Here is a 14,157-nt window from a genome sequence, read left to right as displayed (position 1 = left end):
TACATTCATAGATAATTTTTATTTTGTCTTTTCGTTTCTTCATGACGAACAATAAGTTAATTCTTAAACAATTACGGTTAAATATAAATGTAATTCATGCTTTGTTTGATACACCAGCGGGAATAGGTGACATGCAGCGCGCATGTGCAAAGTTTTCAGTAAACAGTTATGCCTAAGGGGCACATAATAGTTTATTTATTATTGATAATCAAAGTGTAAAAGCCTAGTTTCATGAGATAAACCAATATCAATTAGTAATGTTATAGATAGTTTTCATTATTGTAGTCTTGTATGTGTTCACGCAGATTCACGCATGCGTGAACGTATCGTAATGATTAGACGCGCCCTATCTGAGCCGGCGGCAGGTGGCGAAGCCCCAACCATGTATAACCGTGCAATAAAACGTGGATTTATAACAATATAACAGTGTATTTAAATAAGTGAATAGCAAAATTTGTGTATATCTAAACAAGGCACTAATAGACAGATAGGCGAGATGAGCTCACCCAAGTTAAATGAAAGATGTCCAAGTAGCATGAGTAATGGGAAAAAACTGCTTAGCAATGACTGTAAGGAAGATTCCTTGGATAATTCTGTAAGTATTTTGAAATATTTTTATATAAATGATTGAGAATTAGAATCGACTAATATGACTGATGGTTTGTGTGTACTATTTTTTAGATACGAGAATCGGTTAAATCGGAAAGACCAGGAAAGGGTGAAGAAGATTGGAGGAGGCGCACAATTATTGTTGAAAAGAAAAATGGAAGTTATGGGTTTACGTTGCAAAGTTACGGGATACATTACAAAAAGGTAAGCAATCAAAATAAATTTTCGAACTCTCTAATTTTTACGCTATAGGTAGCTATAAGTTATGACCGCAATTTATATTTAAATAGCGAGATCTTTAACACAATGTGATCGCTATGCGAAATCTGTATTCTATAACTACATTCTAATTTTTAACGCAATTAAATCGTTGCTACAGCTATATATGTATACAGAAATTAAGAAAACAAACCAGAAAGTTATAATACCAAGGAATAATTCTGAAACCTGATAGGTACCTACAAATTATTAAATCTAGCATGCGGTGCGAAAAATTATTAGGTAAAAATAATGGCTATTTCTTGACTTATAAGAGCAAATATGTAGGTCCTTACTTAGTATTTTATTACGTAGGACTACAAGAGTAAAAAAGTTAACAATTAAAAAAAAACAAATTATCTATTATATATGTTCTGGTTATTGCATTATTATTAATGCAGATGTTTCGCTCTATAATAATATTATGACTATCTTTAACAACTTTTTATTTTGTTGTAAGGAACAAGAGATAGAGGTGATAACTTACGTGGACCACGTGGAGCCGGACGGACCCGCAGCGCTGGCCGGCATGCGCGAGGGCGACGTCATCCTCTCCATCAATGGTGGCGACGTCGAGCGTGCCGACCACGCCGCCATCGTAGACGCCATCAGCGCCTGCGACTCACGCATGCGCATGGTCGTCATATTCGAAGACTGTGTGCGCAAAGTAGAACTCCATCTCAAATACATCAACCTTCAAAGAGCGATACAATCCAAAATGAGAGAACTTGAACAATTAACATTGCGCGAAAGACAACTATTCGATACCAACTGGAAAACTCATAGTCTTCCCTCCCAAAAAAAGAAAAACTCACCTTCAGATGTCATATCCGATGGCGAAGAAAACAACGCAGGTGACAACATCAATGGAACTTATTGTAGACCCACGCTGTCGAGTGAGAATGTTACTGCAGCCAAACCTCCGCAACCCAATGTTTTTATGTATCAATATTTAGATCCGAGGTACGGGGCCTGTCTAATACAGCCAAGTATACATTCAGGTAGTTTCGTGATAACCGTCGGCTCTCCGCGAAACCGCCGTGACTGTCAGCATTATGTGGTAAAAGCTCCAGGAGAGTGTCACCGAGTAGTGCCCGACGGGTATAATAAGAGTTCTGTTAACAGCAAACACCCCAAGGTGCACAGAAACAGCCACAGTCACAGTTGTACTCCATGTATGCCTAATTATAGTAATCAAGATGCGAATAGTTTGGAAGCATATGATCTCGCAAGTCCCTGTTGTGATCCACACTGCGTGCCCAACGCTAGGAAGAAGACACGACGGAAGAAAGAATGCTCTAAAGAGCACAAAAGAAAAGAAAAATGTCAGCAAGTCGATAAGTCGACCCAGAAACCCGATGGCTGTTCTCACACTCGTACCAAGAAAGTCTGCTCATCTGGTCATTGTTCAAGCCGGTACCGTTATTTGGCGACTGAATCTACCCAAACTAGTCAATGTAGTCTACAATCTTACGCTACCAGTAATGCTACTGTGCAATGTGACAATTCTGCTTCTAGCTACAGTACATCTTTAAGTAGCGACACCTTATTTTGGGATAATGACCGATCCGAGGCTAAATCTTCGCCGAAAGTACAATATCAAAGTTCTCATCAACACGTCAAGCCCAAATCATGGGATAATTTAACCACTAAAGCATTCGGAGGTTACGGCTTTGGATATGGGTACTTGGACACGAGCAATAAACACTCAAACCGATCAAAAAGTCACGGACGAAGCCACAGCGGCCGGAGTACGCAGAGCCATCACGAGTACCAACATCATGGTCAAGAAAAACATTCTCATCGACAGAGCGCAACGCCTCACCATTACTCGGTTTACACTAGGAACCACAGTCGCTGTGCTCCTACAAAGTCCACCGAAAGCCTCATTGTGGTACCTAAATACCAATTAGAAAGCAGTGGGTCCGAAACACGTCTCGCTTGTGAATGTGCTGAGTCAATAGAATATTATCGACGTATTAGCATCACGAAGAGTCCAGGGGATTCACATTCTAATGCCTACTATCAACATTTCATGTATCCTGCACATTCATATAAGAAGAAAGAAGCTAACGTGAGCTCAGAAATTACAAGGCTATAATTAGATTAAATTTTCACTGTATGTATAATATTTGTTTTCATGCTCAAAATATGGCCTAGTATTATTGCCAAGTTGCAATTTTTTAATAATAGATATGTAATTGCTTGTGATACATTATCCTTGCGACAACACTAGAAGTCTAGGTGGACGACTCACTCATGCAATGTAAAAATATTGTTTTACTATTCAATTGTGATGGTTGAAATTGTTCGTCCTATTATGCAAGCTTTTAGAAGCCCGAAAGACCATCATATTCAGTATTTAATATACCTACCTAAAACATACGAGTACGTGTATCCTGCAGTAAAACAATTTTATGGTATTAAAGAAAGTTAAATATGAACAAATAAAAAGTAGACGCTTTGCATAGTTTCGACTTTTGATCTAGCTTTTCGCAGCATGACATGTGAGCCCCTAGAGTTGTCGAATACTGTACCTACTATAAAAACAACGTACTTACATCATATTTTGTATTTTATCATAATAAGATTTTAACCGCTTTATACTTGTTGACTTATAGTTTAATAACAAAATTTAATAATAAATTAAAGTTCAATTTGTAATTTTATTTAATTCACGATACTTTGACGACGACCTTGGACCTTAAATGCAACAAAAAATAAAATTCCAACTGACAGCGAAATGTAAGCTTTAGTTAACCACTGAGGGAGGGTTGTTATCAGGTAGGCAGCTCACCACAAACTTTGCCAACTTTCGCAGGCAGTATAATTTACAGTTTAGTGCACCCAAGAAACAGCTGAAGATTCTGAAATCGAAATGATCATCAAAATAAACTGTAATACTCAATTTTTTATGAGTTTTTACTATATACAAACAAACCTTTATTATCATTCTTTATTATTAAAAATTCAACCTATTTTAAATAAGAATAAAATAATTATCTAAGACGGTACGTAAATTATAATCAATGAACTGACCTAGTTTCGGTGCGGACTTGCGCCTCTTGAGTATTGCGAATTTCACAGCAAGGATTGCAAATTTCACAGCAGCGATTTTTTATACGGGGTTAAAAATAGTATATATATTCACAGGATAAAGTTGTTTAAGAAAACTCAAATTCAAATCGCGTCTACATAAGCCTTAAATCACCTAAGGAACCCACTTCCTCGTGGTCGATTTGAAACTAGCGAATTTGTTTGCTATCGCCGAAATTGGGTGGGTGAACTTATATCTAATGCGGGTTCATCTTGGGTTGCGAGTGGCGAGCGCGGGTCAGATGGCGGGCAGTGCGCTTGCGACATCGGCTGCGTGGCAGAGTGCCGCCGCGCACCACCCCGTCGGCATGCGTCGCGACACATCGCTTCCCGCGACCGGCTCCGGCCACCAGCGCCGAGCCCGGCTTCCGCTTCTCTACATATTGTTTGCTCTCGTGCACCGTGCACATTCCTCACCGAATAACTTGCCACCCGGTCCGACCGATCAGGTAACAATAAACACTTACACATGCCCAACTTAAGTAATTTTTTTACCAGTTGTGTTCTGTGTGAATGCGTTCCTATTTGTATAGAGGAAGAGAAAAAGTTTGCATGGTTTATAGATACAATAAGATACAATATGAACATAATTTTTCAGCTTTACGTCGTCTGTAAAAATCTGCAGTCCAATACATGCGTAACATGGTTATTGGACGTGGAAAGCGATAGACAATTAACTAATGAGTTAAAGCCACTAAGTCGACCATCTCAAGTCTGCGGTTTGAGTGATTTGAAACCAATTGCCCCACACCGAAAAGTTATATCAGTAAGTGTCACGTTTTATTTTTAAATGACTATTAATTTTAAAATAGAGCTCCACAATGGTTAATTTTACCTATTTTATCATATACGTATTAATAATAATTTTACAAATTATTATTTTTACAAAAATTCGGTGTAAAATTTAAATTATTCGTTGAAATCGTCGGGAACTGAATAAAAAAGAGGAGTAGAAATAATAACCATGGGTTATTTTAACGGAGAAATGTAGATATTTTTTTATTAAAATTTCAGCTGTGCGAATATAATAATGTCTTCACCTCTACCTTGTGTTGCTATGCGAAGTTATTAGCGATAGTATTAAATCTTTACCAATAGGGCTCTATTAGGGCTATCTTTGATCTGTTGTGGACAAATTTTGATCTAATTCCATAAAAACTAAATGTTAAATTAATTTTGAGTGGAGGAGAAATTGGATATAAATTAATTAACTCCGTAAATCAATTTCATAAAATGCTAAGAATGTAGACATACACACCCGCAACCTTCGTGTCAAAAATAAGCCAAAATCAGTTACCCTGTGGCCTCTTATTAAAAGTGTAAATTAATTACTTATTAAGATTTTTGCAGATTAAATGAACATTTCATAACGCTTATTGGGAATTATGAATAACTAGCTGTGCCCGCGACTTCGTCCGCGTGGAATAGTTATTTTGGGCATCATATTTATTTTTGCAAACATCCTCTTTCAATTATAGCTGCTAATTGTTATGCGACTTGGCGACGACTTGGCCCATATCATTACCCGCGACCGAAATTGCTTATAACGACTATACTCGTATCTCAAAACCTATTCGTCTGATTTATATACTGTAAATGGCAATTTTAGTCTACATGAAAAGTCGAAAGTAATAAACATATTTATTCGGATAAGGATTAATACTGAATTAAAGAAAATTGGTTTCAAAATAACTTATGTTTATAATGAAAAAATAATCTTATAAAATGAACATAAAAGTGGTTATTGTAAGTAAACCTTAAGAGATAGATATATGCTCTCGCGGACTTTTTTGTGGCAAAAAATGAGTACTTCACATCTTTAGTACATTGTTTTACTATATCTTTGCTGGTTTGCGCAGCGTTCGCGTGGAAAGCTCGCAGATGGCCGACTCATTCAACTTTCACCTGCATTGTTGATGTTTCCCGTAGGAAATCCGGGATAAAATGTAGCCTATAGCCTTCCTCGATAAATAGACTATCTAACAGTGAAAGAATTATTCAAATCGGTCCAGTAGTTTCTGAGATTAGCGCGTTTAAACAAACAAACAAAACAAACTCTTCAGCTTTATAATATTAGTATATATATACCATCCATTTCTTTACTACTAAATAATGTATTTTTTTAAAATACGATATAGAAATTTCGAAATAGAGCAATTCTGTAGTGTAATGTCTGCCCATGTCAAAACACGAATTTCTATCATTTGAAATGGTCCCAAAAACATGTCTTTCTTAAAGATTCTACTACATACTATTTAATTTGTTCAGACCAATAAGGAGAAGATTTATTGATCCGTTACAATTTTGAATTATAACTTAGGGTTAAATATGTAGAACAAGCAGTGATAACAGCAAAATAGGAACATTTCCAGTCTTCTCATTAATTTTATGAGACATAAGACTACGGTCAGACTAATTGTAGTGTGTCGCGTGAGCGTGGCGATGAAAATTTCAAAATAAAGATTAATTCCGTTACTTCAGTTACAAAGATAAAAACCGTTTTAAATTTAAGACTAACGGACAGCTGATATAAATCATTCATCTTCCTTATAATAAACACTGATTGCTATTAACCTTTGGCACACATCTAAAGCTGCAGCCAGATTTTTTTACTTATCGTAGTAATTTAGGTGATAACTTCTTCTGTCAAGGTTGAGCGAGCATATTTCCTTGGCCTATTTTATTGCACAATACTTTATCGTTAATAGAATAAACAATAGATTTAATTGGGTTAAGGTATTAAATTTGTCCAACATTAGTTACATTTATGATCTCAAAAAAGGCGTAGGTTAACAAAGATAATATTAAAATTAACTGATAAAAATAACGCTTCTTAATTAATTATTTAATAAATGTACCATATCTCCACTGGGTTAATTATATACTTTTGCCATGGCGACTCAATGACCGCCACACGAGCAGTATATAAACATAATAATCCGCAAATGCTACTCCAAAATACTGTCTCCCTATCTGACTATTAGTTTGATTTCTAATTACTCGAAGATAATCATCGTGAAACCAGCACACTCTGGCATCCAATATTGATAAAGTCATCTTACAGATGTTGTGGAGATTAGACAGGACTCGCTTCATGTAAAAACCTGACTCACTCATTATTCTTCTTCCTGGCTTTTCGTCCCGGTTGCATCCTCACCACTCTGGAGAGATGCCCTGGGTATGCCTTTGACTATGGACCCTGAAATGGGTAAGTCAGGTATTTACATTTGTAGATAAACCTAACCCGTATAGGATCAATCATGGTCACACATCCAGTTTCCTTATTGTGCACGTTCCTTCTAGAAGTTTTCCCTCACCGTAAGAGCATCGGTTAGTATTCAAACTAATGTGCATAATTTTCAAAAATCGTCATTGGTACATAGCCATGGTGGAATTCGTACCTGTGCCTTTCTGCGCATCACGCATTATAAGTGGGCACCTTACTGATTCGACCATCGAAGCTCTCGAATGCCTGACTGCTCCTGACTTACTTATCTCTGTGTTAAATCACAGCTCTATATACACCACACCCTATGTACCATTCAGATAAAACTGTTAGTTTTTAGCACAGGTAAATATTATTGAGTTGACAAAATGTCATACAAAAATCTTTTTATAGATAAATTTAAGATTAATAGGCTTGATGTAGGTAGCATACAATGTATTCTGAGCAAACCTGCTTCTGATGCTTCCTTGTGCTTGTGTGGGTTATTGGACTTTTGATAATAATCCACACAAGTATCAAACCTGTAGGTATGTAATGTAATTTACGATTCTATTAGCACCTTGTGTTAAATTTAAGATTTGTTACAATGGGACTGACATGTCTTTAAGACAAAAGTCCTTAATTTAAATAAAGATTAAAAAAAAAAAAAAAAAAAGAAATAGATACCTATTTGCTCATTATATTATAGAAAAATAATCTTATGATTGTTTTCCAACAGCTTACACCGTTTGGGATTAGTGAAATCTCAAAGGTATACTGCAAAAACGTGAACGTGTTAACGGATGACCCTACTCGTCTAGCCCGATACACTGGATCTTTCTCAAGTTTGTACCGAGAAAGGAGACAAACAGGATACAACTATAGAGGTCGATACAGGGGCCAGACACAGTCACAATATTTAGCAATAGACGGAGGAAACGGGAAAGATGAAGGCAAAGCTGAGGCACACTCCGCAGCCGATTCTTCTAGGGCCAGCGTCAGTAAGTGGTTCTTAGAATTTATACATACATAATAATTTTCCTAAGATGGCTTTTTTCAATTCAAAAAAGGTAGATATTACTTCAGCATTACATAATAATAACTTTACTACATATTTTAAAGTAAATCCTCCTTTTTTTCTGTCTGTGTGTATGCGGCAATTAGAAAAGTTGTAAATAGTATATTTTCCTGTTTGAAATGTTGGAAAGAGGGTTTTCCGAGGAAAGTTTATATTTATGAATGCAAACCATACTGCTAAGCCGGGGCGTATCACTTATACTATATAAGATAGATAAGTATATATTATAAACTTGTGAGCGATGTTAATATAGTTAGTATTAGTGATAGAAATTACCTACGAATTTAATTGATATTATGCATCGTTCGATCCCCAGTCAGATCATGATTGATAAATATTTTGCTTATTGGCCTGTGTCTTCAATGTATATCTATTTATGTAGTGATTATAAAATTTTGTATCGTAGAGTTAGTTAATGCAAGTCTCGCTCAAACTTACTTTGTGATTCGTCTCGTACATACATATTAATTTATATTTATTGTTTAAGGTGGGAATAGTGGGATGGGCCAAGCACAAAGTCAAACGATATATGACCCAAGCTGTGATGAGTGTTATGGTGGTCGTAGCGATATGGAAGCTTCAAATTTACGACGTCCAGAGCAAAGCCACGACGGTAATGGAATTCTAGGGGGAAGAAATGGAGGCCCACGAATACCCAGTCAGGGAGGGGTGGCTCTACAAGAAACATTTGGCCAAAACGGCATTAATGCCCCAAAAGTACCAGGATACGGAGAAAATCATGGAATACCACAAAATGGCGGGTTTGATGGTAACAGAATACCAGGGCAAAGTGGTATTGGTAGCCAGGGCATACCAGGACAAGGCGTAATTAACGGCCAAGGTATACCAGGGCAAGGTGGACTTAACGGTCAAGGTTCACCAGGGCAAGGGGGAATTTACGGCCAAGGTTTACCAGGGCCAGGGGGAATTGACGGTCAAGGTTTACCTGGGCAAGGGAGAATCCACGGCCAAGGTTTACCAGGGCAAGGTGGACTTAACGGTCAAGGTATACCAGGGCATGGGAGAATTCACGGCCAAGGTTTACCAGGGCAAGGGGGAATTTACGGTCAAGGTTTACCAGGGCAAGGGGAAATTAACGGCCAAGGTTTACCAGGGCGAGGAGGAATTAACGGCCAAGGTTTACCAGGGCAAGGGGGAATTAACGGCCAAGGTTTACCACGGCAAGGGGGAATTAACAGTCAAGGTTTACCAGGGCAAGGGGGAATTAACAATCAAGGTTTACCACGGCAAGGGGGGATTAACGGGCAAGGTTTACCAGTGCAAGGGGGAATAAACGGTCAAGGTTTACCAGGGCAAGAGAGAATTAACGGCCAAGGTTTACCAGTGCAAGGGGGAATAAACGGTCAAGGTTTACCAGGGCAAGGGGGAATTAACGGTCAAGGTTTACCAGGGCAAGGCGGAATTAACGGTCAAGGTTTACCAGGGCAAGGCGGAATAAACGGACAAGGGATACCCGGGCAAGGCGGAATAATCCTCCGACCAGGTCAAGGCGGAATTGTTGGGCAAGGAATACCAGGACATGGCGGAATGGGTGGACACGATATACCAGGACAAGGCGGGATTGGTGGGCAAGGCACACCGGGACAGGGCCCGATTGTTGGGCAAGTTATACCAGGGCAAGGAGGGATTGGTAGCCAGGGCATACCAAACCAAGGCGGAATTGGGGGTATAGGAATTCCTGGACAGGATAGTACTGGAGGTCGTGGAATACCTAATCAAGGGGTTAATGGGGGCCAGAGAATACCGGGACAAGGTGGCATGGGGAGCCAGGGCATTCCAGTCCATGGAGGAATCGGTAGTCAAAGTATACCAAACCAAGGCGCAATTGGAAGCCAAGGAATACCTGCTCAAGGCAATGGGGGCCAGAGAATACCGGGACACGGCGGAATTGGTAGTCAAAGTATACCAAACCAAGGAGTAATTGGCGGTAATGGCATTCCAAATCAAGTTGGAGTCGGGAGTATGGTGATACCAAGTCAAACTGGACATGGTCAGGTTCCAGTAGGTCAGAATGGAATTGCAGGTTTACCTCCGTACGACACTTCGCTGGTTCCAAGTGGAAATGGGCCCATAAGAGGGGCGGATGGACTACTTTATTATTGTTGTGTTGTAAACCCAAATCAAGGGTCCTTCGGATCAAATTTGGGTGACAACAAACAGACTCTTGACGGTAGTTACGGCCAGACAGGTGGCATTCCGCAGCTAGCTGGAGGCACTGGTCAGCCACCTAGGTATGGTACTGGAAGTGGTAGTCATCCTGGTTATAATTATGGTAGTGGTGTTACTACGCCACCAAGTTCTGGTGGAACGTATTTGCAGGGAGTAAATCCACAAAGCCCAGGCCAACAAGGTCCTCTTTACAATTACGGTACTGGCGGTACTCCCCATCCAAATTGGTATGGGCAGGAAAGAGGGCGGCCGTCTTCTGGCGGTACTGAACATCCGTACAATTATGGTTCTGGGGGAAACAACCACCCAAATTCAAACGCGCAATCAGGTGGTCCTTATGATCAACAAAGTAATTACAATTACGGACCTGGAGGAAACAGCCAATCGAACGCTGATGGAATATATGGACAATCTGGCCCGCAATCTCCTAGCAGTACTGGACAACAAACTAGCCATACATATGGCCAAGGAAGTCAACATGTTCCTAATTATACTTATGGCACTGGTGGAAGAGATCAGCAACAAACACCTCGTGAATATGGACAAACAGATACTTCACAAACTCCATATCAATCTGGTGGAGTTGGTCCAGATGGAACATACGGGCAGCCCAATGGTGGACAACAAACAATAAACAGAGGCGGTAGTAATGGCCCACCACATACAGACTATAATTACGAACCACCACGTAGCCCAAATCAAATGGGAATCTATGGGCAAACAGGCGGTGATTCTCAACCTTACACAGGGTCAGGGTCGCAACTGCCAAATGGTCAAACTCCTAATTACACTCTGGGTGGTACAGGGCAGCCTAGTCCGGGTGATATTTATAGTCAAGGGAATGGCCCACAAGGTGCAGCAGCACAAGGACAAAAACATGCTTATGGACAGAATGGATATGGTCAACATGGTCCAGATTACTCTTATGGTATGGTTGATTCTGGTAAACAAAGTCCCGGAGGAACATATGGGTCCGAAGGACCTCAAACATATGGTCATGGTATGAACGGCCAAAAAGGTCCAGTTTCTACGTATGGCTCCAGTGGACCTAGTAATACTTATGGACAAACTGAAGATGGGCTTCATCCTCCTCTTAATACCGCTTCACAAAATTCTTATCAAAGTGGCGGTGGAAATAATCAGCAGGGTCCTGGGTATACGTTGGATCAAAGTGGAACTGGGCAAGGCCAACAAATCAATGGATATATAAGTCCGCCGGTAAATATTTTCAGATGTGTTATTACTGATTGATGATATTAGCTTATTATTATTTTTAACAGATTACCCTTTTTACATAAAATGTTGCAAGTGTTCAAAATGGAAATGATTTAGTCATAATAATGTCAATTTTGATAATATTTCTGTTGTTACAGGGTACTGAACAAAGACCAGGTTATATAGGTAAGTAATGCCATATTTATTTGCATAAAAACAACTCATTAAATGTAGATGACTGATTTAATTAGGACATTTAATTATAAACATTTTTTGTCTTAAATTAGAAAATCTGTAGAGAGGTAATAATAGTATTCGAAGGTTGAATATTTTATGCGACATTTTACACCTTTTTCCGCAATTCAGTACAAAATGTAAAATTGACGAGTTCTATAATTTTTAATTTTAGGTGAACCACAAAATGTCATGGATCCAAATTCTATAATAGAAGAGAACGACGATTCCCAAGCTTTAGCATCAGTTTATCAAGGTTCCAATGGAACTACGGCGTCAGCTTCATCTCAAGGTGGAAACGAAAAAGGTCATGCACAAACGAATGTTCAAGGTACATATACAGATAGTGGGTCATTTAACGCACAAGCATCAATTAGTGATGACAATAAAGGTGCAGAGAGTCAAGTCTCGGGAAGTAAAAAAGGAGCTTCCAGTAATGCTGAAGGTAGGGGAAGAAAAAATAAGTCCCAAGCAGCTGTAAAATTGGGATCAGAAACTGGCTCTATTCAGACTGAATCACAAAGTGGTGGAATTATGCATTCATCTAACACACAAGTGCAAGGAAGTGTCAAAGGTGGTGTAGCCGACGCTCAGGCTCGTGGACCAGGAAGTACTTCATCTCAAGCTCAGATCGGATTTACTCCTTATAAGGAGGGAGATAAAGCGCACGAAATAATGAAAGCTCCATTCGAAGGAGGAGGCACGGCGTCAGCGCAGTCTAGTGGTCGTATGGGTACATCTCAGTCACAACTACGTGGAACGTTCAAGTATGGAATAACATATAACGGCGCGGCACAAGCTGGTTCAAGTCTCGATAAAGACGCGGTTTTTTCAAATTTTACCACATTTGACAAGATTGATGTATTTGATCAAAATAATACAAATATCAACATCAATTTAGAGAATGAAGACTCACCTAGTACAGATTTCCCACTTGAAACATCTACAGTAATTGAAGAATTAGATAAAAATGAGGAAAATTCGGTTCAAGATACAAATGTAAATTACAATGATCACACTCACTATGATCATCATAGGCCTACTGAAGAAATTAATATGACCAATGTACTCCCGTTACCCAGTAACAGACGCGCATTCTCACCATCCTATAGTAATAATAATAATGGTGGCGATTACGATTACAATGTAGATGACACTCCAACAGACGAATATGATGTAGAAGAAGTTGCCGAAGGAGCAGACAACATTCAAAACGAATATACAAATTACGATAATTACGGTAGAGAGACTGAAAGTACACACCAGTCACAGAGACAGCTTAGTTCATCAAGAAAAGGTTTAGAAGTTAGGCAAACTACTGGTGGTAGCACACAACATATTTTAATCGGATCATTGAAAAATCAAGATGCCAAAATTACTCAAATAAAATCTGAACGCCCTGACGAAAGTAGAGTTTACCAGCCTGGTGAACGCGTGCCCGGTATGGGCGGTTATATTATACCACTGGGTTTTACAGGAAGTGTTAAGTCAGTGTCTTCTAAAGAAAAGACTTACGTAGTTGGAACAAAACACTCCCCATCGCAAGCACAGACCGTGACATTAACACCAGGAACGGGAAAAGTGAAATATGCTTATCCGGAACGCTACGGAAGAAATAATATCCACCCAAAGGACTTGAGGTCTCTTTACAACCCACGGGCGGATGATAATCGCTATGTTTCCGTTTCTAAATCAGTAGCACGTGATCTAGACAGCGAAAACAATATTAGGAAACAGTACTCTCATACTTATTATACTAAATCTTCTTCCTGTGGATATTTTACTTTTACATGCACCATGGTAAGTAGCGCAGAAGGAAAGAAAAAAATATGTAGACCAAAGATTCCAACTAACCCAGATGGAACACCAATGAGGTGCTAATAGTTATTTTAATTAATTTAACCTAGTTTAGTATTGATATAATTTTAAAGAAAAGAATGGAATAAAAAGGAAACGTTAAGAGCGCTGACTCAGTTTTATGTTAAACCAAGTTATAACGTGTTCAGTAATTATAAAATAAGTTATAGTTAAGCTACTGATAATTATGTATATGTAATGAGAAATATGATTTACAAATTATAAGTAAATAAATACCCTATTGAAATTTTTATTCAACTCACCAGTAATATCCACAAAAGACTTGATGAGAATAAAAGAGATGTACCTATATAATTGATGCAAAAATTTATGTCACAAATTCTGAAATTTCCTATGGCAATGCGGGCAAAAGCCCTTATCTTGCTGCAACCAAAAGCAATTATATCAATATTGC

The 14,157-nt window shown here is 38.8% G+C and overlaps 2 protein-coding genes across 2 annotated transcripts; both read left to right on the top strand.

Annotated features, from left to right (window-relative positions):
- The first annotated feature begins 46 nt into the window (after positions 1-46).
- LOC106133764 (uncharacterized) lies at positions 47-3,441 on the top strand. The gene is made up of 3 exons (XM_060953619.1): positions 47-595; positions 682-813; positions 1,328-3,441. Exons 1-3 carry the CDS (start codon positions 497-499, stop codon positions 2,966-2,968), a joined length of 1,872 nt encoding a protein of 623 aa, XP_060809602.1. The 5' UTR covers positions 47-496; the 3' UTR covers positions 2,969-3,441.
- An 830-nt stretch (positions 3,442-4,271) lies between these two features.
- Positions 4,272-13,875, top strand: LOC106133763 (uncharacterized PE-PGRS family protein PE_PGRS54). The gene is made up of 6 exons (XM_060953774.1): positions 4,272-4,412; positions 4,562-4,729; positions 7,908-8,169; positions 8,734-11,654; positions 11,810-11,837; positions 12,061-13,875. Exons 1-6 carry the CDS (start codon positions 4,272-4,274, stop codon positions 13,764-13,766), a joined length of 5,226 nt encoding a protein of 1,741 aa, XP_060809757.1. The 3' UTR covers positions 13,767-13,875.
- Positions 13,876-14,157: the final 282 nt, after the last annotated feature.

The sequence above is a fragment of the Amyelois transitella genome, chromosome Z (genome assembly GCF_032362555.1).
Source record: "Amyelois transitella isolate CPQ chromosome Z, ilAmyTran1.1, whole genome shotgun sequence".
Taxonomy (NCBI): domain Eukaryota; kingdom Metazoa; phylum Arthropoda; class Insecta; order Lepidoptera; family Pyralidae; genus Amyelois; species Amyelois transitella.
This window is presented reverse-complemented; position numbering and strand designations above follow the sequence as displayed.